Genomic DNA, 23,421 nt, shown 5'->3' on the forward strand with positions numbered 1-23,421 from the left:
TGCCTCATCATTTAATGTATTTTTAATGGGCAGGGTATAAAATAAATAATAATAATAATAATAATAATAATAATAATAATAATAATAATAATAATAATAATAATCCGGCCCTGCTTGGGGGTCCCTTTCAATGCCATGATATGACGATACAAGGCGATAGGGGAGCCCATGACTTACATAGAAGACTGTGAAAAGCACCAGGATGGGGATTTGCAGCATGCAGACCTGGACCGCGATGCAGTTCCCAATCTCAATGCTAGAAGAGAGAAAGAGACAGCAGGGAGAGGAGGTGAATGCAGCTATCAAAATTCCCCTCCCCGGATACATAAGGACCCCCACCGCCTTGCTGTTTCCCGCTACCCGGTTAGAAATCGCCTCCTGTAGCATAGAGTTCCAAAGGCCCCTCTCTGACAGGATGGCAAGGGCATCTGCCACAACGCAGGAGGCGGTCATGTTTACATCACACAATCCCCACACGTTTCCTGGGTACCTTGGGGATCACCTCAACCCTTATCCTAACCTAGCTTGGTCGCCAAAATCATCTGCAGGAGTGTTGCTGGTCACACACACACACCAAGTTGGCAAAAGCTCGTTCGACAACAAAAAATTGATGTCGTCAGAACAGTCCTGTGGAACTCTATGCCACTGGAGATTCAGCTTTTAAATGCCTCCTGAAAGCTTTCCCGCTCCACTGGGAGCCGACTCAAGACAACTACATCCTTCCAAAATGGTAAATTCAGGCATAGGCAAACTCGGCCCTCCAGACGTTTTGGGACTACAACTCCCATCATCCCTAGTTAACAGGACCAGTGGTCAGGGATGGTGGGAATTGTAGTCCCAAAACATCTGGAGGGTCGAGTTTGCCTATGCCTGACATAGATGGTGCCATTGGCTTTAGTGCCCTCTACTGTCAGCCTCCGAGTTTTCTGCCCAATGAGTTGTAGCTTCAGCTGAAAATGGGTGTCTGTTTTTAACCTTTTAAATGGTCTTTGTTGCATGCTTTTATTGCTGTAAACTGTTTTGAGATTTATATATATTGGGCTGAAAAAATAGGGTTTTCTTTCTTCGCATCCGCTGCGACCTGCACCTCGGTCTAAAGAGGTTTGGCACAGGAGGAGGGCATATTTAAGGAATATTTCTTGGGAGACCCTCCAGGCTAGGCTTCCGCGGACCCACCTGAGGCTGAGGTTGTTCTGCAGGGCAAACTGGATCCCGTTGACGATCTCGGGGAGCTCTGGCACCATGGCAAGGATGGTCACGCCAATGAAGTGCTGAGGGAAGGAGAGGCGGCCTGGTTATTTCGTTCTTTAGCCGATTTATAAGCTCCTCACTCCGAGCAGCGCAGAGCCTCAATACAGTGGTACCTCTGGTTACAGACACTTCAGGTTACAGACTCCGCTAACCCAGAAATAGGGCTTCAGGTTAAGAACTTTGCTTCAGGATGAGAACAGAAATCGCGCAGCGGCAGCAGGCGGCCCCATTAGCTAAAGTGGTACCTTAGGTTAAGAACAGTTTCAGGTTAAGTACAGACCTCCAGAACAAATTAAGTACTTAACCTGAGGTACCACTGTATATATATACACAACGGGACTAAAATAGGGTTCACCCACGCCGTTGTTTAGTGTAGATAGTCAACACTTCATAACTTTCCCCTCCTAGGATCAGCCTGGATTTGCTGGGAGTCACGCAGAGTGGCTGGGGAAACCCAGGCAGATAGGTGGCATATAAATTATTATTATTAATAATAATAATAATAATAATAATAAATTTTATTTATACCCAACCCTCCCTGGCCAGAGCCGGGCTCCCGGTGGAACTGCAGTTTTCCAGCATCTCGGAAGCCAAACGATTCGAAACCCGAACGCCAAAGTAATTGCTTCCGTTTTCAAACGTGCCTCGGAAGTTAAAACCCACGCCGCCGTTTAGTGTAGATCAGGGGTCAGCTAACTTTTTCACCAGGAGGCTGATCTACTGTCCCTCAGATCTTGTGGGGGGCCGGACTATATTTTGAAAAAAAATAATGAACGAATTCCTATGCCCCACAAATAACCCAGAGATGCATTTTAAACAAAAGCACACGTTCTACTCGTGTTAAAAACACGCTGATTCCTGGACCGCCTGCAGGCCAGATTTAGAAGGCGATTGGGCCGGATCCGGCCCCCGGGCCTTAGTTTGCCTATCCATGTTGTAGGATAGTCAAGACTTCATGACGTTCTCCTCCAAATCACTGACTTTCCCCTCCTAGGATCAGCTTGGATTTGTTCGGAGTCACCCAGAGTGGCTGGGGAGACCCAGTCAGATAGGTGGCATATAAATTATTACAGTGGAACCACGGTTTTCTAGCATGTCGGAAGCCGAACGATTCGGAACCCGAATGCCGAAAACCCAGAAGTAATTGCTTCTGTTTTCAAATGGCTTCCGAGGCGTGTTTCTCAATTTCCCCCATTGCGTTTGCCGACAGTCTATTGCGCCTCAGCTGTCAAACGTTTCGGAAGTCAAACAGTCTTCCAGAACGGATTATGTTTGACAACCGAAGTTCCTATTTCATAGAATCATAGAATCATAGAGTTGGAAGAGACCACAAGGGCCATCGAGTCCAACCCCCTGCCTAGCAGGAAACACCATCAGAGCACTCCTGGCATATGGTTGTCAAGCCTCTGCTTAAAGACCTCCAAAGGAGGAGACTCCACCACACTCCTTGGCAGCAAATTCCACTGTCGAACAGCTCTTACTGTCAGGAAGTTCTTCCTAATGTTTAGGTGGAATCTTCTTTCTTGTAGTTTGGATCCATTGCTTCGTGTCCGCTTCTCCGGAGCAGCAGAAAACAACCTTTCTCCCTCCTCTATGTGACATCCTTTTCTATATTTGAACATGGCTATCATATCACCCCTTAACCTCCTCTTCTCCAGGCTAAACATGCCCAGCTCCCTTAGCCGTTCCTCATAAGGCATCGTTTCCAGGCCTTGGACCATTTTGGTTGCCCTCCTCTGGACACGTCGTTCCAGTTTGTCAGTGTCCTTCTTGAACTGTGGTGCCCAGAACTGGACACAGTACTCCAGGTGAGGTCTGACCAGAGCAGAATACAGTGGCACTATTACTTCCCTTGATCTAGATGCTATACTCCTATTGATGCGGCCCATATTTATTTATTTATTTATTTATTTTTTCCTCTCACCAATATTATTATTATTATTATTTCCTCACACCTCTCTCCTTTTCTGAGTTAACCCGGTTCAGAGAAAATCCAGACCAAGGGAGCAGAAAGTGTGGGAAAGTGGCAATTTAGGGGAGAATGTCATGAGGCTATGAAGAAATACCAGTGTTTTTTTGCTCTATACGACTCACTTTTTCCCTCCTAGAAAGTAAGGGGAGATCTGTCTTATGGAGCGAATGCAGGCTGCGCAGCTATCCCAGAAGCCAGAACAGCAAGAGGGGTTGCTGCTTTCACTGCGCAGCGATCCCTCTTGCTGTTCTGGCTTCTGAGATTCAGAATATATTTTTTCTTCTTTTCCTCCTCCAAAAACTAGGTGCGTCTTGTGGTCTGGTGCGTCTTATAGAGCGAAAGATATGGTACTTAAAAAAATAAAAACTGATATATCGTCCAAAGACTTGATCAAATTCTTAAAGACCCATAAAACAATGCTAATGGCCCAACGACAACACCGTTTCTCCCCCCCCCCATTTTAAACATTTTGAACCCTTTTATTTCCAGATACTTCCAGAGTACATGCAAAACTGCCTTAGTACAATAGACTTACAGTAGATTCTAATCTATTTTAAGTGTGGAATTTAGAATCCTTTTTACCGTATATAAAAAGACTAAACATCAACACGCCAGAACTTTGAATAGGATGTTTACATATTCCACTTTTTAAAGTTGCAGTACCTAGTTACTAGGCATTGTATGTTACAGGTGGTTCGGTTATCAGAACTTCAGAGGCTTAACAGCAACACTGCAGAACAAATCTAAGCTCCCAGCGTATCCCCCCTTTTCTGCCCACAGCCAACCTCAAAACCCTGCCATCCACTTAACCAACAGAATTTATTCGCCTGTATTTAGGACTGTGCAGTGTTATTTATCATGAGAAGACACGCCCCCAATGGCATCTCACATAACCTTAAAAAGAAATTGAACCAAAATAATCCTAAAAACTAAAAATCATATTGAAAGGCTTGGGAGAACAGAGAGGCTTAAGAGATGCTCCTGCGATGGCCAGGAGAGCCTCTCTGGACACAGCAAGCCACGGTTGGGGGGCCACCACCGAAAAGGCCCCGGTAGAAACCACCTCCTTAGATGGGGTGGGAGACATGGAGAAGGAGATAAGGTCTTCACGCCAAGGATGCCATCACCCCACTGCGGCCCCCACCTGCGCCAGCCCTGGCCCTGCCTCCTGCTCACCTGAGACACTGCCGAGTTGTTCAAGATGGGGCTGATGTGCTCCGTGGCCAGGTCTGCGCAGGCGGACATGCCCAGAGTGGCAACCAGCAAGATGAGCAAAGCTCTCCAGCGAGACCAGTGGACCACCGCGCTGTGATGGTGGCCGGGCACTAGAGAACAGGAGAGAGACGTACATCTGTAAGCGGGTGGCATGGAAGTAGCAGCCGGGGAGGGTGGGAGTCAGGAGTCTATATGGACTATCATAATTGATTACTTGTTTAGAATAGATTTATGAAAGATTTAGAAAACTTATTGATTAGAATATTTGTGCGAGATTGTATGGGGAAGTGCAGTGTAAGTTATGGAAGTCAATCAATGAATTATTATTACTTTCATATTGAGGAATTTGTAGAATAAACTTGGAACAAATCCTTCCAACTTTTCTTCTTCTTTTCTCGTTCCTTTTGTTCCTTTTTTCCATATACAGTGGTACCTCGGGTTACATACGCTTCAGGTTACAGACACTTCAGGTTACACACTCCGTTAACCCAGAAATAGTGCTTCAGGTTAAGAACTTTGCTTCAGGATAAGAACAGAAATCGTGCTCTGGCGGCGCGGCAGCAGCAGGAGGCCCCATTAGATAACGTGGTGCTTCAGGTTAAGAACAGTTTCAGGTTAAGAACAGACCTCCGGAACGAATTAAGTACTTAACCCGAGGTACCACTGTAGATGTGCTTATTTGAAATATATATGTATGTATGTATTTGCAATATTTTGCTTATATTTTGTAACATTTATGTTAAATAATTTTTTTAAAAAAATAGGAAAAAACTATTGCTTGCACTCCTCTGCCCACCCACCTGCGCTGCCCCAGCCACTCTGGGTGGGTTCCAACAGAATATAAAAGAATGCAGCAAAACGTCCAGCAACATGACCATAGTTGTTATTTATTAAATTTCTCTTTTTTTTTGCAGGTACTATAATTTTTTTTATTTTTTATTTATTTATTTGGTTTTTCAACATAAATCGTAAGAACAAGATTCCAATGAATCTCCTGGGCTTCCATCCTCCCCTTTGTGGGTCCTATTATTCATCATTTCCTCCTGGGGATGATGAGCCAGATCTTTCACATCTCCATTGCATCCAGAATTCATCCTTAAACTACAAGGGGTGTTTATTTGTTATTTATTAAATTTCTAGGCAGCCTTCATCCAAAGATTACAGGGCGGTTTTATATATACAGTCACACCTCGGGTTACAGACGCTTCAGGTTGCGCGTTTCCGGGTTACGGACGCACCGAAACCCAGAAGTACCGGAATGGGTTACTTTCGGGTTTCGGGGGATGCGCATGCGCAGGAACACTACATCACGATTTGCACATGCGCAGAAGCGCTGAATGACAACCTGCACGTGCGCAGACGCGCCACTGCGGGTTGCGAACGCTGCAGGTTGCAAACATGCATCCCACACGGATCACGTTCGAAACATGAACGTTCACTGTATATATATGTATATATATATCAGGTAAAGGACCCCTGGATGGTTAAGTCCAGTCTAAGGTGACTATGGGGTTGTGGCGCTCATCTCACTTTCAGGCCAAGGGAGCTGGCGTTTGTCCACAGTTTTCCGGGTTATGTGGCCAGCATGACTAAACTGCTACTGGCACATAGAGGACCGTGAACGAGTGCCAGAGCACACAGAAACGCCGTTTACCTTCCCACCGGAGCAGTACCTATTTATCTACTTGCACTGGTGTGCTTTCGAACTGCTAGGTTGGCGGGAGCAGGGACCGAGCAACGGGAACTCACCCTGTCGCAGGGATTCGAACCGCTGACCTTCTGATCAGCAAGCCCAAGAGGCTCAGTGGTTTAGACCACAGCGCCACATGCGTCGCTATTAACCTTAACCTTTACCACACACACACACACAGAGCATAGTAACAAACGAAAAAAATACACCACCACCCAATTCAGTTTAATAGCCTATACAGTGGTACCTCAGGTTACAGATGCTTCGGGTTACAAACTCCGCTAACCAGGAAGTGGTTGCTCCAGGTTAAGAACTTTGTCCCAGGATAAGAACAGAAATCGCATGGCGGCGGCAGGAGGCCCCATTAGCGAAAGCACATTTCAGGTTAAGAACCGTTTCTGGTTAAGAACGGACCTCTGGAACGAATTAAGTTCTTAACCTGAGGTACCACTGTAGATTGTTTAATTGGCCAAAGGCCTGGGAGAAGTAGGACTTGCCTGGCATCTGACCCACTTCTAAAAGATCACCTAAGGAAAGCCTTTGCCACGTTTTTGTCTAATCTTTTTCAAGACGGGCCATGCCTGCTTCCTGCTGCAGCGAGTTTCACAGATTAACTCTGCTCTGTGATAAATTGTATACAGAGCTCTGGGACTTCAACATGGTGGCGCACAAACCGCCTCAAGGCATTAAGAGAGGCCAACTTCCTACTGCACTGTGCTCTCCGTGGGGCTACCTTTGAAGGTGACTCGGAAACTGCAATTAATCCGGAATGCGGCCGCTAGACTGGTGACTAGCCAGACCATATAACCGTGTTCCTAAAAGACCTACATTAGCTCCCAGTATGTTTCGGAGCAGGGACGTGGGTGGCGCTGTGGGTTAAACCACAGAGACTAGGACTTGCTGATCAGAAGGTCGGTGGTTCGAATCCCCGCGACAGGGTGAGCTCCCGTTGCTCGGTCCCAGCTCCTGCCAACCTAGCAGTTCGAAAGCACATCACAGTGCAAGTAGATAAATAGGTACCACTGTGGCGGGAAGGTAAACGGCGTTTCCGTGCGTTGCTCTGGTTCGCCAGAAGCGGCTTAGTCATGCTGGCCACATGACCCAGAAGCTGTACGCCGGCTCCCTCGGCCAATAAAGCAAGATGAATGCTGCAACCCCAGAGTCAGCCACAACTGGACCTAATGGTCAGGGGTCCCTTTACCTTTACATTTCTGAGCACAATTCAAAGTGTTGGTGTTGACCTTTCAAGCCCTAAATAGCCTCGGCCCAGAAGGAGAGTCTCCACCCCCATCGCTCAGCCCCGACACTGAGGTCCAGCTCTGAGGGCCTTCTGGCGGTTCCCTCCCTGCGAGAAGCGAAGTTACAGGGAACCAAGCACAGGGCCTTCTCGGTAGTGGCACCTGCCCTGTGGAACGCCCTGCCGCCAGATGTCAAGGAAATAAACAACTATCTGACTTTTAGAAGACATCTGAAGGCTGCCCTTTTTAGGGAAGCTTTTAATATCTGATGAATTATTGTATTTTAACATTTTGGAAGCCGCCCAGAGTGGCTGGGGAAACCCAGCCAGATGGGTGGGGTATAAATAATAAATTATTCCCCACCTGACAAAAGCAAAGGTACTTACTGTGGCAGTCGCTGACATGGATGTCGTAGATGTGCGAGTGAGTCTTCAGGGTGAAGAGCAGGCCGATGATGTACGCCGCAGGGAGCAACAGGGACACCGTATACACCAGGGGCCTGCCACACACAAAGGGTTAAAATATGCAGGAGGGTGTTTTTAGCCTTTACACCTGGCCCACATGCCAGGGCAGCCCCAGGACCAAACCTTAAGAGGCAGAGATGAGCACAGAGAAGCTGATCTATGCATGCAGTGCACTTAAAGAAAATGGGATGAAAATGATGTATAGATGGTATTTTACACCATCAAAACTTGCTGAAATGTGTAACACAAGATCTAACGAGTGCTGGAAATATAAAGAAAAGGAAGGTATATTTTATGTGGTGGACCTGTAAAATGGGAAATGATATATAATGCGTTAAAGACAACGTTTAAAAACACTTTTGTTAAAAAAACCAGAAGACTTTTTACTGGGTATAGTAGGTGAAGGGAAGATAAAAGACTGCTCATGTACGCAACAACAGCAGCAAGAATCCTCTTAGCCCAAAAATGGAAGCAACAAGAAGTACCAACGAAAGAACAGGTGCTACTGGAAGGAATTTTTATTTTTATTTTGTTTCAACGAAAGAAGAGTGGCAGATGAAGATGATGGACTTTGCGGAACTGGCAAAACTGATGGGAAAAATCCAAAACCAGCACAATCAAGTATTCCAAAAAACTGGAGTGAATTTATACAATATTTGAAAGACCGTTGTAAGCAATTAACAACACCGGTAGGGTTATCCGAAGACTTGTAATGAGATTTTTTTTTACCTTTCTACATTTATTTAAACTTTGAGGTATTTTGTAACGAGTTATATTAGAATGGGGAAATATATAAAATGCTGTGATAAAAAGGTTACTGTTGAAACCAGGAGGTGGGAGGGAAGGCAGTCGACAGAATCTAAAGAGCCAAAAGACATAAAGTGGATAATAATGATGTGATTATATACGTTTAAATGGAAAATTAATAAAAAATATTTTTTTAAAAAAGGAAAGCTGATATATACCAAGTTAAGATAGGCCAGGTGCTTCTATCTTCCCGGTAAAGTAAAGGTAAAGGGACCCCGACCATTAGGTCCAGTTGTGACCAACTCTGGGGTTGCGGCGCTCATCTTGCTTTCTTGGCGGAGGAAGCCGGCGTATAGCTACCGGGTCATGTGGCCAGCATGACTGAGCCGCTTCTGGCGAACCAGAGCAGCGCACGGAAACGGCGTTTACCTTCCCGCCGGAGTGGTACCTATTTATCTACTTGCACTGGCATGCTTTGGAACTGCTAGGTTGGCAGGAGCTGGGACCGAGCAATGGGAGCTCACCCCGTCGCCGCGGGGATTTGAACCGCCGACCTTCTGATTGGCAAGTGCTAGGCTCAGTGGTTTAACCCACAGCGCCACCCGCGTCCCCTATCTTCCTGGTAGTGCAGCAATAAAACTGCTAGGACATTTGCAGAGCTAAGCAGGGTCCGCTTTGGTTTCAAATGGGATGGGGGACCGCATGTTGAGATTCCTGCACAGCAAGGGGTTGGACTAGAGGACCTTTGGGTGCCCCTTACAATTCTATGGTTCTAGACGGTCAGTATTTTATGGGAGGAATTCAGCTGCAAACTGGGAAATTTAAGTTTGCACCATTTCAAAGCCTTTCAGGTGTCTACAGGGAATTCATTTGGTTCCGTGCTGAGTCTTCTGGATTTCGTGATTTTATACATTTGGCTTTAATGCTTCTATAGCAGGCATAGGCAAACTGGACCCTCCAGATGTTTTGGGACTACAACTCCCATCATCCCTCGCTAACAGGACCAGTGGTCAGGGATGATGGGAGTTGTAGTCCCAAAACATCTGGAGGGCCCAGTTTGCCTATGCCTGTCCTATAGCAAATGGCCGTGACATTCTCTGCCAAATGGTTTTGAAATTCTTCATGTAAATAACAATTAACACGGAACAGAGGGCTCTGCTGTGCTAGTGGAAAAAACGAAAGAAAAGAAGCGGACTTGTTAGGAATATTACGAGGAAGTGCAACGAAAAGTGGAACGAACCACTGATTAATGAGAAAAATCACATGCGAATGAATGCTCATCATCACTCGACCTCCCCACAAACAAATCAGAGCAAAAGCTCATTAAAGACCAGATACCATCTAACCTCCCCGTAAGCTTTGTGCATGCAAATCTTGATAAACGCTCAATAAACAGGTTTCTTTGAGAAGCTCCATTGAGTCGCAGGAGTCACTTCCTCAAGCCTCGTGCAGAGTTTTATTATTATTATTATTATTTTCAGAAGCTACCAGGGAACTGGTGATCCGATCAGATGATGAACGACTCACGCATGGGGCTGCGTTAGAAAAATCGATCTGCCACAGTCAAGGACGAGGAAGACAGAGAGCATGTTATGCGCCTCTGGCACATGACAGAATGGAATTTTGTGGCTCACAGCAGCGCCAGCCAGCGAGGCTTCCCATGACCAGAAGCAGTTCTGTCTGACAGGCAAATTAAAAGGATGAACGATAAGGTACTTACTCAACATGGCTGTAGTAAAGGGTCCCATTGTTCTCCATCTACCAAGAGATAATAGAATTATCAGACCTTGCAGTGCCAGAAGTTATCCATTTGCAAATATTGTTATTCGTGGGGCTGCCTTTGCAGACGGCTCGGAAACTTCGGCCGGTGCAGAATTCGGCAGCCAGTTTGCTCACTGAGGCAAGACTGTCTTTAGCACATAAGACCAATCCTGGCTCAATTGCTCAACAGGCTGCCGATCACCGTATTTTTCGCTCTATAGGACGCACTTTTCCCCCTCCAAAAATGAAGGGGAAATGTGTGTGCGTCCTATGGAGCGAATACAGGCTTTCGCTGAAGCCTGGAGAGTGAGAAGGGTCGGTGCACACTGACCCCTCTCACTCTCCGGGCTTCAGAAAGCTATCCGCACACCTTCGGAGTGCGGCGGGAGTTCCCGCTGGGCTCCGAAGGCTTGCGGATTGCAGCTTGCAGCCTGAAGCCCAGGGAGCGCAGTGCCATCTCCCGCTGCGCTTCCCGGGCTTCAGGCAGCTATCCGCAAACCTTCGGAGCACTCCCCCAGCCCGCAAGCTCCGGGAGCAGCGGCAAGGCTGCGCAACGTTGCCTCCGCTCCCGGACCTGTTCTGGGGGCTGGGGTCGGGGGAAGCCCGGGCTTCCCCCGCCCCAACCCCGCGGCTAAAAACAATTATTATTTTGGCTTTAAGCGGCATAGAAGTTTAATCATCAACAACTCGGAACCTTAAGAAGCCAAAATCCCCAGTGGTGTCTGAAGAAACCAGAAACCCAGAATGCATCTGGGCTGGTTTTCGCCACTGATATCCACTGCAGAGATTATGCCTGATTTATAGCCAACGCGGCTGGGGCTGGTTGGTGAAATCCCAGCCCCATTTGGGGCCCAGAAGCTGCTGCTCACCAAGTCGAAGTGGCAGCTCTGGCAGACGTAGTGCCCTGGTGGCTCCTGGGTGACGTTCTGGCATTCCCCGCAGACCAGCCTCCCGTAGACTTTGGAGAAGAGGGTTGGAGCGAACACACCTGGGGGGAAAGGAGAGCGAGAGGAGATCAGCCCCATCACCTCGCAGGATCCGTCCAGCCCACATCTTTCCCCCTGACCCTGGTTTCCCATTTTCATTACGGTGGTACCTTGCTTCTCAAACTTAATCCGTTCCGTAAGTCCGTTCCGTAACCAAAGCGTTGCAAAACCGAGGCGCGGTTTCCCACAGAAAGTCATGCAAAACGGATTAATCCGTTCCAGACTTTTACAACCCCTAAAACAGCAGTTTTACATGAATTTTACTATCTAACGAGACTGTTGATCCATAAAAGGAAAGCAATAAACAATGTACAGCAGTCACACCATCAATCAATCAATCAGTCAGTCAGGAGCTGAACTGGGTTCCACACAGTCACAAAAACAAAACAAAAAGGGCTGCAAAAACAAAAGCACAAAATAAATAGCAAAAACAGACCACAGCGTAACACTCAAAACGGAAGTGTGGCACTCAAATCGGAAGCGTAACACTCAAAACGGAGGATGTTCGGCTTCTGAAAAGAGTTCGCAAACTGGAACACTTACTTCCCGGTTTGCAGTGTTTGGGTTCCAAGGCGTTTGAGAACCAAGGTACCACTGTACAGTGGTGCCTCGCAAGACGAAAAGAATCCGTTCTGTGATTCTCTTCGTCTAGCGGTTTTTTCTTCTTGCGAATTAGCGGATTAGCGCTATTAGCAGCTTTTAGCGGCTTATCTGCTGATCGGATCAGCTGATAAGCGGCTTAGCGGCTTAGAAAAAGGGGGGGGAAGGGGAAAAAAACCAGCAGGAACTCGCAAGACATTTTCGTCTTGCGAAGCAAGCCCATAGGAGATTCGTTTTGCAAAGCACCTCCAAAACGGAAAACTCTTTCGTCTAGCGAGTTTTCCGTCTTGCGAGGCATTCATTTTGCGGGGCACCACTGTACTGTCTTGTTTTAATGGGATCATTTTCTAGCACATTTTAATATGGATGTTCAGGCTTATTGTGGAGGGTTAAGTCAATTCTGGCTGCTTTTCCCTCCTGGAGGAACAAAGGAAGAAGCTTGGGTTGGCCAAGTTAGACTTGCTAGCCTCAAAAAACCTGATAACAGATATTTTTGTATTCCCTGGTGTTACAAGACTGCTCAGGGCTTGGACTTATAAACAGGATAACGAGGATGATTTATCTATATCTCAAAATTCTCCCATTGGTACTACAGTGGTACCTCGGGTTACATACGCTTCAGGTTACAGACTCCGCTAACCCAGAAATATTGCTTCAGGTCAAAAACTTTGCTTCAGGATGAGAACAGAAATCGTGCTCTGGCGGCGCAGCGGCAGCGGGAGGCCCTATTAGCTAAAGTGGTGCTTCAGGTTAAGAACAGTTTCAGTTTAAGAACGGACCTTCGGAACGAATTAAGTACTTAACCAGAGGTACCACTGTAGGTGAGGTAGAAGATCTCCCCTGTTATATTCTCTATTGTCAGCTCTGTCAAAACCCCAGAAAGAGATTTTTTTTGGAACAGATGCTGGCAGAACTCTGAAGTGAAAATATGTTGGCTGTTACCTGACTGCGACCTGCTTGTCACATATAAAACGGCCCCATTCGCTAAAGTTGCTAAATATATAAAAGCTATATGAAAGACAATGTTGGGTAAGGCTATCAATGGCTCCCTCCTACATAGCTGTCATCCGTCCCTTATTTGGCAGGAAAGTCCCTTATCCCAGTGCCGTGTCCCGCTGCTGTCCCAGATTGATGATGTCCCTTAAATTTCCCGGGTTTCAAAGGAAGCAGCTCCTCTCCCTCCCTCCCTGCCGGCCAGGGAGGAGGGAGGCTCCAACTGGGTTGCTTGGCTGCGTTGCTCACCCAATAAGGAGTCGCAGAACGACTGGGGGGTGGAGCTTGGATGCCTTGTGCCGATCAAATCGGCCGCCTTGCCTGGGGACTCGCCTTTGCTCAGCGCTTCCCAGCGGAGAGGTGACGGTGGTTTCCCTTGCTGCGTCCTCTTTGCCGGGTTGCTGCACTGTGGGAACCACCGCTTGAGGCTTCGTTTGGCCTCTGGCTGGGCTTTCTGCCTTTGGCTCGGAGGGGCTCAGAAGTCGAACATACCTGTGCTCTGAAAATCCCTTATTTTGGCTGCTGATCCCTTATTTCCGAGGCTGCTGGTCCCTTATTGTCAAATCTGTAAGTTGACAGCTATGCCTTCCTACCTACCTACCTCTGCAACTTACCTCCCACAGAGAGGAAGAGGAGGGCAGAGCTGACCCCGGCTGACCTGCTGTTGAATCTCTGCTCTTGGTGTCGAATGCCGCCAATCACCATGCACAGTCCCTAGAAGGAGAAAGAGAGAGAAGGATAGCGGCTCCATCCCTGCGTCCGCCAGCCTGGCTTTGGAAGAGGCAGCGAGCGAGCAGGAAGACCTAGCTCAGAATTCTCCCAACTGCCCACCCCTGAGAGATGGTACATTACCCCTGAAAAAATGGCAAAAATGTACAGGACAAGCTCCAATAAGTGTTGGAAATGCAAAGAGAAGGAGGACCTGTTTAGGGAAGCTTTTAATGTTTGATGGCATTACTGTATTTTAATATTTTGTTGGAAGCCGCCCAGAGTGGCTGGGCAAGCCCACCCAGATGGGCGGGGTATTTATTGTTGTTGTTATTATTATTATTATTATTATTATTATTATTATTATTATTAGTGGCAGGATTGCAAAATAACTAGTCTTGACTATGCTACCACTCAGTGGATTTGTAACTAGCTGACTGACCGAACCCAAAGGGTTCTCATCAATGGTTCCTCTTCATCCTGGAGAAGAGTGACTAGTGGGGTGCCACAGGGTTCTGTCTTGGGCCCGGTCTTATTCAACATCTTTATCAACGGCTTGGATGATGGACTCAAGGGCATCCTGATCAAATTTGCAGATGACACCAAACTGGGAGGGGTGGCTAACACCCCAGAGGACAGGATCACACTTCAAAACGACCTTGACAGATTAGAGAACTGGGCAAAAACAAACAAGATGAATTTTAACAGGGAGAAATGTAAAGTATTGCACTTGGGCAAAAAAATGAGAGGCACAAATACAAGATGGGGGACACCTGGCTTGAGAGCAGTACATGTGAAAAGGATCTAGGAGTCTTGGTTGACCACAAACTTGACATGAGCCAACAGTGTGACGCGGCAGCTAAAAAAGCCAATGCAATTCTGGGCTGCAGCAATAGGAGTATAGCATCTAGATCAAGGGAAGTAATAGTGCCACTGTATTCTGCTCTGGTCAGACCACACCTGGAGTACTGTGTCCAGTTCTGGGCACCACAGTTCAAGAAGGACACTGACAAACTGGAACGTGTCCAGAGGAGGGCAACCAAAATGGTCCAAGGCCTGGAAACGATGCCTTATGAGGAACGGCTAAGGGAGCTGGGCATGTTTAGCCTGGAGAAGAGGAGGTTAAGGGGTGATATGATAGCCATGTTCCAATATATAAAAGGATGTCACCTAGAGGAGGGAGAAAGGTTGTTTTCTGCTGCTCCAGAGAAGCAGACACGGAGCAATGGATCCAAACTACAAGAAAGAAGATTCCACCTAAACATTAGGAAGAACTTCCTGACAGTAAGAGCTGTTTGACAGTGGAATTTGCTGCCAAGGAGTGTGGTGGAGTCTCCTACTTTGGAGGTCTTTAAGCAGAGGCTTGACAACCATATGTCAGGAGTGCTCTGATGGTGTTTCCTGCTTGGCAGGGGGTTGGACTCGATGGCCCTTGTGGTCTCTTCCAACTCTATGATTCTATGATTCTAACTAAAAGTTATTGGGGAATGATTTACAATGAAATGAACAGAATGTTTAAGGCATCTTTTGTTAAAAGACCAGAAGCTTTACTGTTAGGTTGGCCAAATTCTGTGCAACTGCCATAAAACTTAGTCATTATCATAGCTGTCAACTTTTCCCTTTTCTTGTGAGGAATCCTATTCGGAATAAGGGAATTTCCCTAAGGCCTTGAATGACAATTTCAGGTTGTATTTTAGTGATTTAAATTATATATTTCTAACTGCTGCTATATCTGTGTTGTCCCTGTTATACCCAACTGTAAATTCAAATGTATCCCTATCGTGTTTTATGATTTCCCTGATATTGTATGTGAGCTGGAACTGGTCTTTAACCGAAATAATAAAATTATTATTATTATTTCTGTTAGGTATTACAGGGCAAGACTTGCCAAAAGGATGTAAAAAACTATTTATGTATGCCACAACAGCGGCTAGGATGTTAGATGGAAGGACGACAAGATACCAACGAAAGAAGAATGGCAAGAAAAGCTGATGGAATATGCTGGAGTGGCGAAACTAACTGGAAAACTAAGAGACAAGGCCAATAGAGATTTTAAGAAGGACTGGGAACCGTTTATGTTATATCTAAAGAATTATTGTAAATAAGTGGACTTACTAGCACTTCTTTAAACACTTACAATTAAGAAAACGTGTAAATAATTAAGATGTAATAATGGGAAAATAACAAAGGGTAAGATGCAATGCGGAGATATGGTATAAAATTGTTTGTTATTGTTATAATTGATCAGATTATAATTATAATTATTATTATTTTATATATTAGATGATGATGATGATGATTTTAAAAGCCAGGCAGTGTCTGCGGGTCTCAAACCACTGGAAGCGATTAGGGGATCTAAATAAAAAAATTCCTTCCAGTAGCACCTTAAAGACCAACTAAGTTAGTTCTTGGTATGAGCTTTCGTGTGCATGCACACTTCTTCAGATACACTGCATGCACACGAAAGCTCATACCAAGAACTAACTTAGTTGGTCTTTAAGGTGCTACTGGAAGGAATTTTTTTATTTTGACTATGGCAGACCAACACGGCTACCTATCTGTAACTAGGGGATCTAAGCAATTGCTTTGGTCGATGGAACCGCTGGGCTGAGCTGGCTCATAAAAAAATTTTTTTAAGTAAAACAAACAAACTGCCCACCCCCAGCAAAAAAAATGTTGCTGGGAGTCCCAAATGCCACCATCCCCGGTCTGCGTTGCCAATGAACTTGGCCCCGTAGCCGTGCAATTCTCTGAGCAGAGGCGTCACATGCTGAGAAGGCCTCATTACTGTCAGCAATCGTGTTGCAGCATTCTGCACTCAATGCAGCCTGTGGATCGAGCGCAAGGGAAGCCCCGTGTAGAGCACATTGCAGAAACGCAGCAGAACTCGGCGCAACGGCAGAGCACCTCCCCTCTGATTTTTCATTGTGCAACTTTGCCCAAGTCTGTTGTTGTTTTGCAGATCCATTATGGTCAGGGAATAATGTGTCGCGAGGTCGGGGACGGGACCACTGTGGAACCAGGATGGGAACTCCATTCGGCGTGCAGAAAAGGGGAGCTTTATTCTAGCACAGCCTTCCCCAAGCTAATGCGGCGAGAGGAGGAGTCTAGTAAATTCACCAATTAATTAATTACAGTCATACCTTGGGATGAATACGCTTCAGGTTGAGTGTTTTCGGGTTGCGCTCTGCAGCGACCCGGAAGTAACGGAACGCGTTACTTCCGGGTTTTGCTGCTTGCGCAGGTGCTCAAAATGATGTCACACGCATGCCCGGAAGTAGCGAAACGCGACCCATGCACACGCAGTCATGTCTTACGTTCCTTTCAGGATGCGAACGGGGCTCCGGAACGGATCCCGTTCTCATCCAGAGGTACCACTGTAAATCAAAGGGGCATGCAAATGTTACGAAACCAATAAAGTAAAAAAAAAAAATCCCTTCCCGCGGCCAAAAGCTCCCCTGTTTTGCTTGCAGAATTCAGTCGCAGAATTTCAGGCCAGAATGAACAGTCCCGACAGATACGAGGGGATTGGGAAGTGGGGGACGGGACAGAGAAGCCACAAATTCCTAGAGGGAAGATAATAAATAAACAAATAATTGTTGTTGATTGATTGATTTATACCCCGCTCATCTGGCTGGGTTTCCCCAGCTACTCTGGGTGGCTCCCAATAGAATATTCAAAACACGATAAATACATCAAACATTAAAAACTTCCCTAAACAGGGCTGCCTTCAGATGTTTTCTGAAAGTCAGGTAGTTGTTTATTTCAAGTGTCTTGATGGCCACTCGAGGGCTGGACTCACCGGGATGAAAAGGACGCAGCCCAGCAGGGTCCCCGTCAAGGCAGACTTGACGATTTCCTCGTAGCACTTGTTCTTCTCTCGGGCGCCTTTGATGAGGGCCGTGATGTAGAACGTGAGCTCTGTGATGGAGCCGAAAGTGGCGTTGACTACGGCCCCCACTGCGAAGTTGCTCTGGGCTGAGATGCTGCAGGAGAAACGGAGAAGGTCCACAAGGTGAAGTAGCCGGCGCTTAGCATCATCAGAAAAGCCTTGGGGTCCCTCACAACTCAGCCATTCTACAAGGTGTGACTGGAAAGTTCAGTGAATGGTCACAGAAATCGGACAGCGAGAAATATTCAAACACACAATTGGCATTAAAGGTAAAGGGACCCCTGACCATTAGGTCCAGTCGTGGCCGACTCTGGGGTTGCAGCGCTCTTCTCACTCTACTGGCCGAAGGAGCCGGCGTACAGCTTCCGGGTCATGTGGCCAGCATGACTAAGCTGCTTCTGGCGAACCAGAGCAGCGCAGGGAAACGCCGTTTACCTTCCCACCAGAGTGGTACCTATTCATCTAATTGCACTTTGACGTGCTTTCAAACTGCTAGGTGGTCAGGAGCAGGGACTGAGCAATGAGAGCTCACCCTGTGGCGGAGATTCAAACCGCCGACCTTCTGATCAGCAAGCCCTAGGCTCTGCGGTTTAACCCACAGCGCCACCCAAAATGCTCACAATTGTGTACAGAGATGAAGCTGAAAGTGTGTGAGTGGTTGAAGCAGTTTTGTGAAAGGCGGCAAACCGTCGAAGATGACCCTCAGTTTGGCAAACCATCAGCGAGCAGAACGGCAGCAAATGTCGATACGAGATTGTGAGTTATTGATGAGGGATCGGCGTTTGTCCGAATGATGGCGGAAGAATTGCATATTCTGCGTGAAATCGTTACTGAGGTTACTGAGTTGTCCCACCCTCCGTATTCTCCCAATCTGGCCCCACCGGATACGTATATTTCTTTTTCCAAAACTGAAATCTGCACTGAAAGGGCACAGATTTCCCAACATTTCACATGTCCAAGCTACTGTGACGAGGGAACTGAAAGCCGTACGAAAAGAGGACTTCTCCAGAAGTTTCCAACAGTTCTACAAACGTTGTCAACGGTGCGTTGTATCAGAGGGGGCCTAATTTGAAGGCCTGTAAGGTTGTACGTTCGACTTGTTTCCCGCTTACCGATTTCTGTGGCCGTTCACCGAACTTTCCGGTCACGCTTTGTATGATTCCATGATTCTAGATCTCATGGTTAATTCTTTCTTAACGCCTCTTACCTGGCAATTGCCATGCCTATGTAGTACGAGAGGGGCATGATGGAGAGCAGCGCCAAGGTGAACTTAACCACAGAGCTGGTGTAATGGTTGTGCTTATCTGCGTAGCCCAGAACCAGAGTCACAATTACCAAAGGGAGCAGATCTGACGAGAGGTATTGAAAGGAAAAAAACACATGCGTATTTTCTTTTGAGTGGCATCAACTGCGCAGGAGGTTTCGCTGAGAAACAGCTACCCAGAGTAGCAAGGAAAACCCAGCCAGATGGCTGGGGTACAAATAATAAATTATTACTACTACTACTACTCCTTCTGGGAATTTGAAGCCAAGGAGGTGCTAGGAATACAAGGACCGGCTGAGGCCGAGCTGCAGTGTGCAAGCGTTGAATTAGACAGCAGAGCCAGTTTTTTGACACTCTCCCTAACCACGCTCCTGCTTTAACCAAAACAAGTTTCTAGTCCTTATGGAGGACATTAAACCTTCAAAACGTTGGGGCTGCACTGGGGGCTTGATCTGAGCCAAGGCTCCTCTGGAGGCCTGTGCAAAGTCAAGAGTTCTCTTAAGCATGTGTAGAGTGCGCAACCTCTTTGTTTAAAGATGGGCAAGGAAGTTTTTCAGAATGGTCGATACGATACGAATCTTTATTGTCATTGTCCCATACAGAACAACGAAAATGAAAACATTTACATCAGGCATTCAAAAACCAACAAGCCTGCTAGCCCAGCCTGGTTAGCCCCTAAAAAGTCTGATACCGCATAATTAAATACAATATACTCACATAGAGACTACCTTACACTGCGTTTATATCCAAAATCGCATTTGGGTAGAAACTGTTTCTCAGGCGGCTAGTCCTAGTCTTTATAATCCTGTACCTTCTTCCAGAAGGCAGAAGCTGAAAGAGATCATTTCCGGGGTGCGCACTATCCTGCGCTATCTCTGCAGCTTTCTTATGGCACCTGGAAGCATAGATTTGATCCAGGGTGGGAAGAGTGCACCCAGTTATTCTCTCCGCAGTCTTTACAACCTTGGACAAATAGCTGTGTTCAGCTCTGTCCAGGTTTTGCTCCTCAGCTCTCGTTACATCTGCAGAAGCAACTCCGTGCAGAAAACCCATCTGTTTTGCTTAACCGATTCAGTCTGCTCAATTTTTTATTTTAAATGCAACACAATTGAGGTTTATAAACCAAGGAACGTGTCCAGAGGAGGGCAACCAAAATGGTCAAAGGCCTGGAAATGATGCCTTATGAGGAACGGCTAAGGGAGCTGGGCATGTTTAGCCTGGAGAAGAGGAGGTTAAGGGGTGATATGATAGCCATGTTCAAATATATAAAAGGATGTCATATGGAGGAGGGAGAAAGGTTGTTTTCTGTTGCCCCAGAGAAGCGGACACGGAGCAATGGATCCAAACTACAAGAAAGAAGATTCCACCTAAACATTAGGAAGAACTTCCTGACAGTAAGAGCTGTTTGACAGTGGAATTTGCTGCCAAGGAGTGTGGTGGAGTCTCCTACTTTGGAGGTCTTTAAGCAGAGGCTTGACAACCATATGTCAGGAGTGCTCTGATGGTGTTTCCTGCTTGGCAGGGGGTTGGACTCGATGGCCCTTGTGGTCTCTTCCAACTCTAGGATTCTATGATTCTATGATCACTGCATTCAAGAGATCCTACTCTGCTAAGAGAGACCCAGATCCACAGCTCTCGCGCAAACCTCACTCCCAAGGAGGCAAAGTCCAAAGCAACAACACCGAAAGGATACTGACGGCAAATACGTTGATCCCATCCACGGCGTATTTGTAGTAATAAGCGTTCACAGCCCGGTAGCAGCAAAGGAGCACTTCAGCGTCGAGGGGAACTTCTGTCTGCAGACGGCAGAGCCAAGAGACCATTAGTAATTATTATTATTATTATTATTATTATTATTATTATTTATTATTTGTACCCCGCCCATCTGGCTGGGTTTCCCCAGACACTCTGGGCGGTTTCCACAGAGACCAAAAATACACTAAAATGTCACACATTAAAAACTTCCCTGAACAGGGCTGCCTTCAGGTGTCTTCTGAATGTCAGGTAGTTGTTTATCTCTTTGACATCTGACGGGAGGGCGTTCCACAGGGCGGATGCCACCACCGAGAAGGCCCTCTGCCTGGTTCCCTGTAGCTTTGCTTCTTGCAATGAGGGAACCGCCAGAAGGCCCTCGGCACTGGACCTCAGTGTCCGGGCAGAACGATGGGGGTGGAGACGCTCCTTCAGGTATACTGGACCGAGGCCTTTTAGGGCTTTAAAGGTCAGCACCAACACTTTGAATTGAGCTCAGAAACGTACTGGGAGCCAGTGTAGGTCTTTCAGGACCGGTGTTATGTGGTCTTGGCGGCCGCTCCCAGTCACCAGTCTAGCTGCCGCATTCTGGATTAGTTGTAGTTTCGGGTCGCCTTCAAAGGTAGCCCCACGTAGAGTGCATTGCAGTACAATGGTGCCTCGCAAGACGAAATTAATTGGTTCCGCAAGTTTTTTCTTCTTGCGAGTTTTTCGTCTTGCGAAGCACGGTTTCCCATAGGAATGCATTGAAAATCAATTAATGCGTTCCTAGGGAAACCGCTTGCCAGGCTGGCGGTGCGGAGAAGGGCTTTTCTCCCCACCGCAAGCCTTCAGGACAGGTACGGGAACAGAGGGGAAGGCGCGCAGCGTTTTCCCTCTGTTCCCGGGGCTTGCGTGGGAGGAGGGTTTTTCCTCCCCGCCGCCAACATTCAGAACAGCATTCTGAATGTTGGCGGTGGGAAGGAAAACCCTCCTCCCACCCCAAGTCTTCAGGAAAGCCATCCGAAGCTGGGCGGCGGGAGGAGGCGTTCCCCCCCCCGCCCGGCATTGGAGCTTCGTTCCGATGCCGCGCGGCGGGAGGAGGCGTTCCCCCCCGCCCGGCATCGGAGCTTCGTTCTGATGCCGGGCGGGGGGAGGAGGCTTCCCCCCCCCCGCCCGGCATCGGAGCTTCGTTCTGATGCCGGGCGGCGGGAGGAGGTCCGAGGACAGTGGGGAAGACGCGCTGCGCTTCCCCGCTGTCCCGGAGATTTCCCTATGGGCTGTCGTCTTGCGAAGCAAGCCCATAGGGAAATTCGTTTTGCGAAGCGCCTCCAAAACGGAAAACCCTTTCGTCTAGCGGGTTTTCCGTCTTGCGAGGCGTTCGTCTTGCGGGGTACCACTGTAGTCCAAGTGGGAGATAACCAGAGCATGCACCACTTTGGAGAGACAGTCTGTGGGCAGGTAGGGTCTCATCCTGCGTACCAGATGGAGCTGGTAGACAGCTGCCCTGGATACAGAGTTGACGCCAGTCAATGCACAATGCTGCTAAAATGGGTCAGCATCCTAAGGCCTATTGGCCACAGGCGGCCCATGGTGGTCGTTTAACCGGCGCATGCACCCCCACTACCCGCTCAGTCGGCCCGTGCGCCGCGCTAAACCAGGGCGGAGCAGAGCAGGGACTGCCTTCTGCGACGCTGGCCGGCTTCCCATGGGCTGCGGGAAGCTCCTGAAGCCTATGAGAAGCTGCGCACGCCTCCTCCGTGCCGGAAATAGTGTTTGCGCATGCGCGTGCATACACGCCGGTCCACAGCAGCGTCTGCAGGAACGTGAACCGGCCCAAGCCACAAAAACATCGCCGACGCCTGTGCTAAAGCTTCAGTTCCGGGGTAGGGACTGTGTGAATTGCGTGTTCGCCCTGGGATGTTATAACATAAAAAGTTAAAGGGACCCCTGAACATTTGGTCCAGTTGTGGCCGGCTCTGGGGTTGCGGCGCTCATCTCGCTTTATTGGCTGAGGGAGCCGGCGTACAGCTTCCGGGTCATGTGGCCAGCAGGACTAAGCCGCTTCTGGCGAACCAGAGCAGTGCACGGAAACGCCGTTTACCTTCCCGCCGGAGCGGTACCTATTTATCTACTTGCACTTTGTGCTTTCGAACTGCTAGGTTGGCAGGAGCAGGGACCGAGCAACGAGAGCTCACCCCGTCGCGGGGATTCGAACCGCCGACCTTCTGATCGGCAAGTCCTAGGCTCTGTGGTTTAACCCATAGCACCACCCGCGTTACAACATAAGCACACACCCACCCAAAAGCCAGCTGGATCAGGACAATAGCCCATACAGTCCAGGATCCTGTTCTCGCAGGGGCCGAACCAAAGGGAAATCTGCAACAGGATCCAAACAGGAGAGCAACCCTCTCCTTCTGGGGTTTCCTGCAAGTGGGATCGAGAAGCTTTGCCCTCTCCTCATCTGTGATCCTCTTTTAAATCCATCCCAGCTGGTGGTCATCCCTGTCTCCTGTGGCAGGGAGTTCCACAGGTTAACCACGAACCGTGGGACGAAATATCTTTGTTTATCTGTTCGGATAATTCTCCGAAGTTCTACCTGTGCCGTCTCTTGCTTGCTTGGCTAAAAAGCCACAAGCCCCTTTCTCCACGGGGGCCCTGCCCTCTGCTACGTCCGCGGCCCCCGTCCCGCCAACACCTTTACCTTCCGCAGCCGCTGGACGTGGACCTGCTCCGGGGGCAGGAGGAGGAGCTTGGTGACGGTGCGGCCGTTCATCTTGGCCACGGGGATGATGAAGACGAGGAGCCAGCAGACGAAGCAGATCAGGCCGTGGGCGAGAGAGAGGAGTGGGTAGCCCAAAAGGAGCCAGACGTAGGTGCTGGGACGCCGCTGGGGGAGAGATGGGGAA

The 23,421-nt window shown here is 48.0% G+C and overlaps 1 protein-coding gene across 1 annotated transcript in view; it reads right to left on the bottom strand.

Annotated features, from left to right (window-relative positions):
- The window catches only part of LOC310686826 (uncharacterized protein), a 47,526-nt gene that overhangs the window by 3,321 nt on the left and 20,784 nt on the right, over positions 1–23,421 (bottom strand). The window contains exons 8-18 of the mRNA XM_083461149.1: positions 23,217–23,402; positions 20,475–20,577; positions 18,725–18,866; positions 17,428–17,611; positions 13,532–13,631; positions 11,208–11,326; positions 10,298–10,335; positions 7,753–7,865; positions 4,400–4,548; positions 1,177–1,271; positions 178–256 (exon numbers count right to left, since the gene is read on the bottom strand). Coding sequence (XP_083317275.1) covers positions 178–256; positions 1,177–1,271; positions 4,400–4,548; positions 7,753–7,865; positions 10,298–10,335; positions 11,208–11,326; positions 13,532–13,631; positions 17,428–17,611; positions 18,725–18,866; positions 20,475–20,577; positions 23,217–23,402 — 1,308 coding nt within the window. The remainder of the gene's footprint in view (positions 1–177; positions 257–1,176; positions 1,272–4,399; positions 4,549–7,752; positions 7,866–10,297; positions 10,336–11,207; positions 11,327–13,531; positions 13,632–17,427; positions 17,612–18,724; positions 18,867–20,474; positions 20,578–23,216; positions 23,403–23,421) is intronic.

The sequence above is a fragment of the Podarcis liolepis genome (assembly GCF_965112155.1).
Source record: "Podarcis liolepis genome assembly, chromosome: 10".
Taxonomy (NCBI): Eukaryota; Metazoa; Chordata; class Lepidosauria; order Squamata; family Lacertidae; genus Podarcis; species Podarcis liolepis.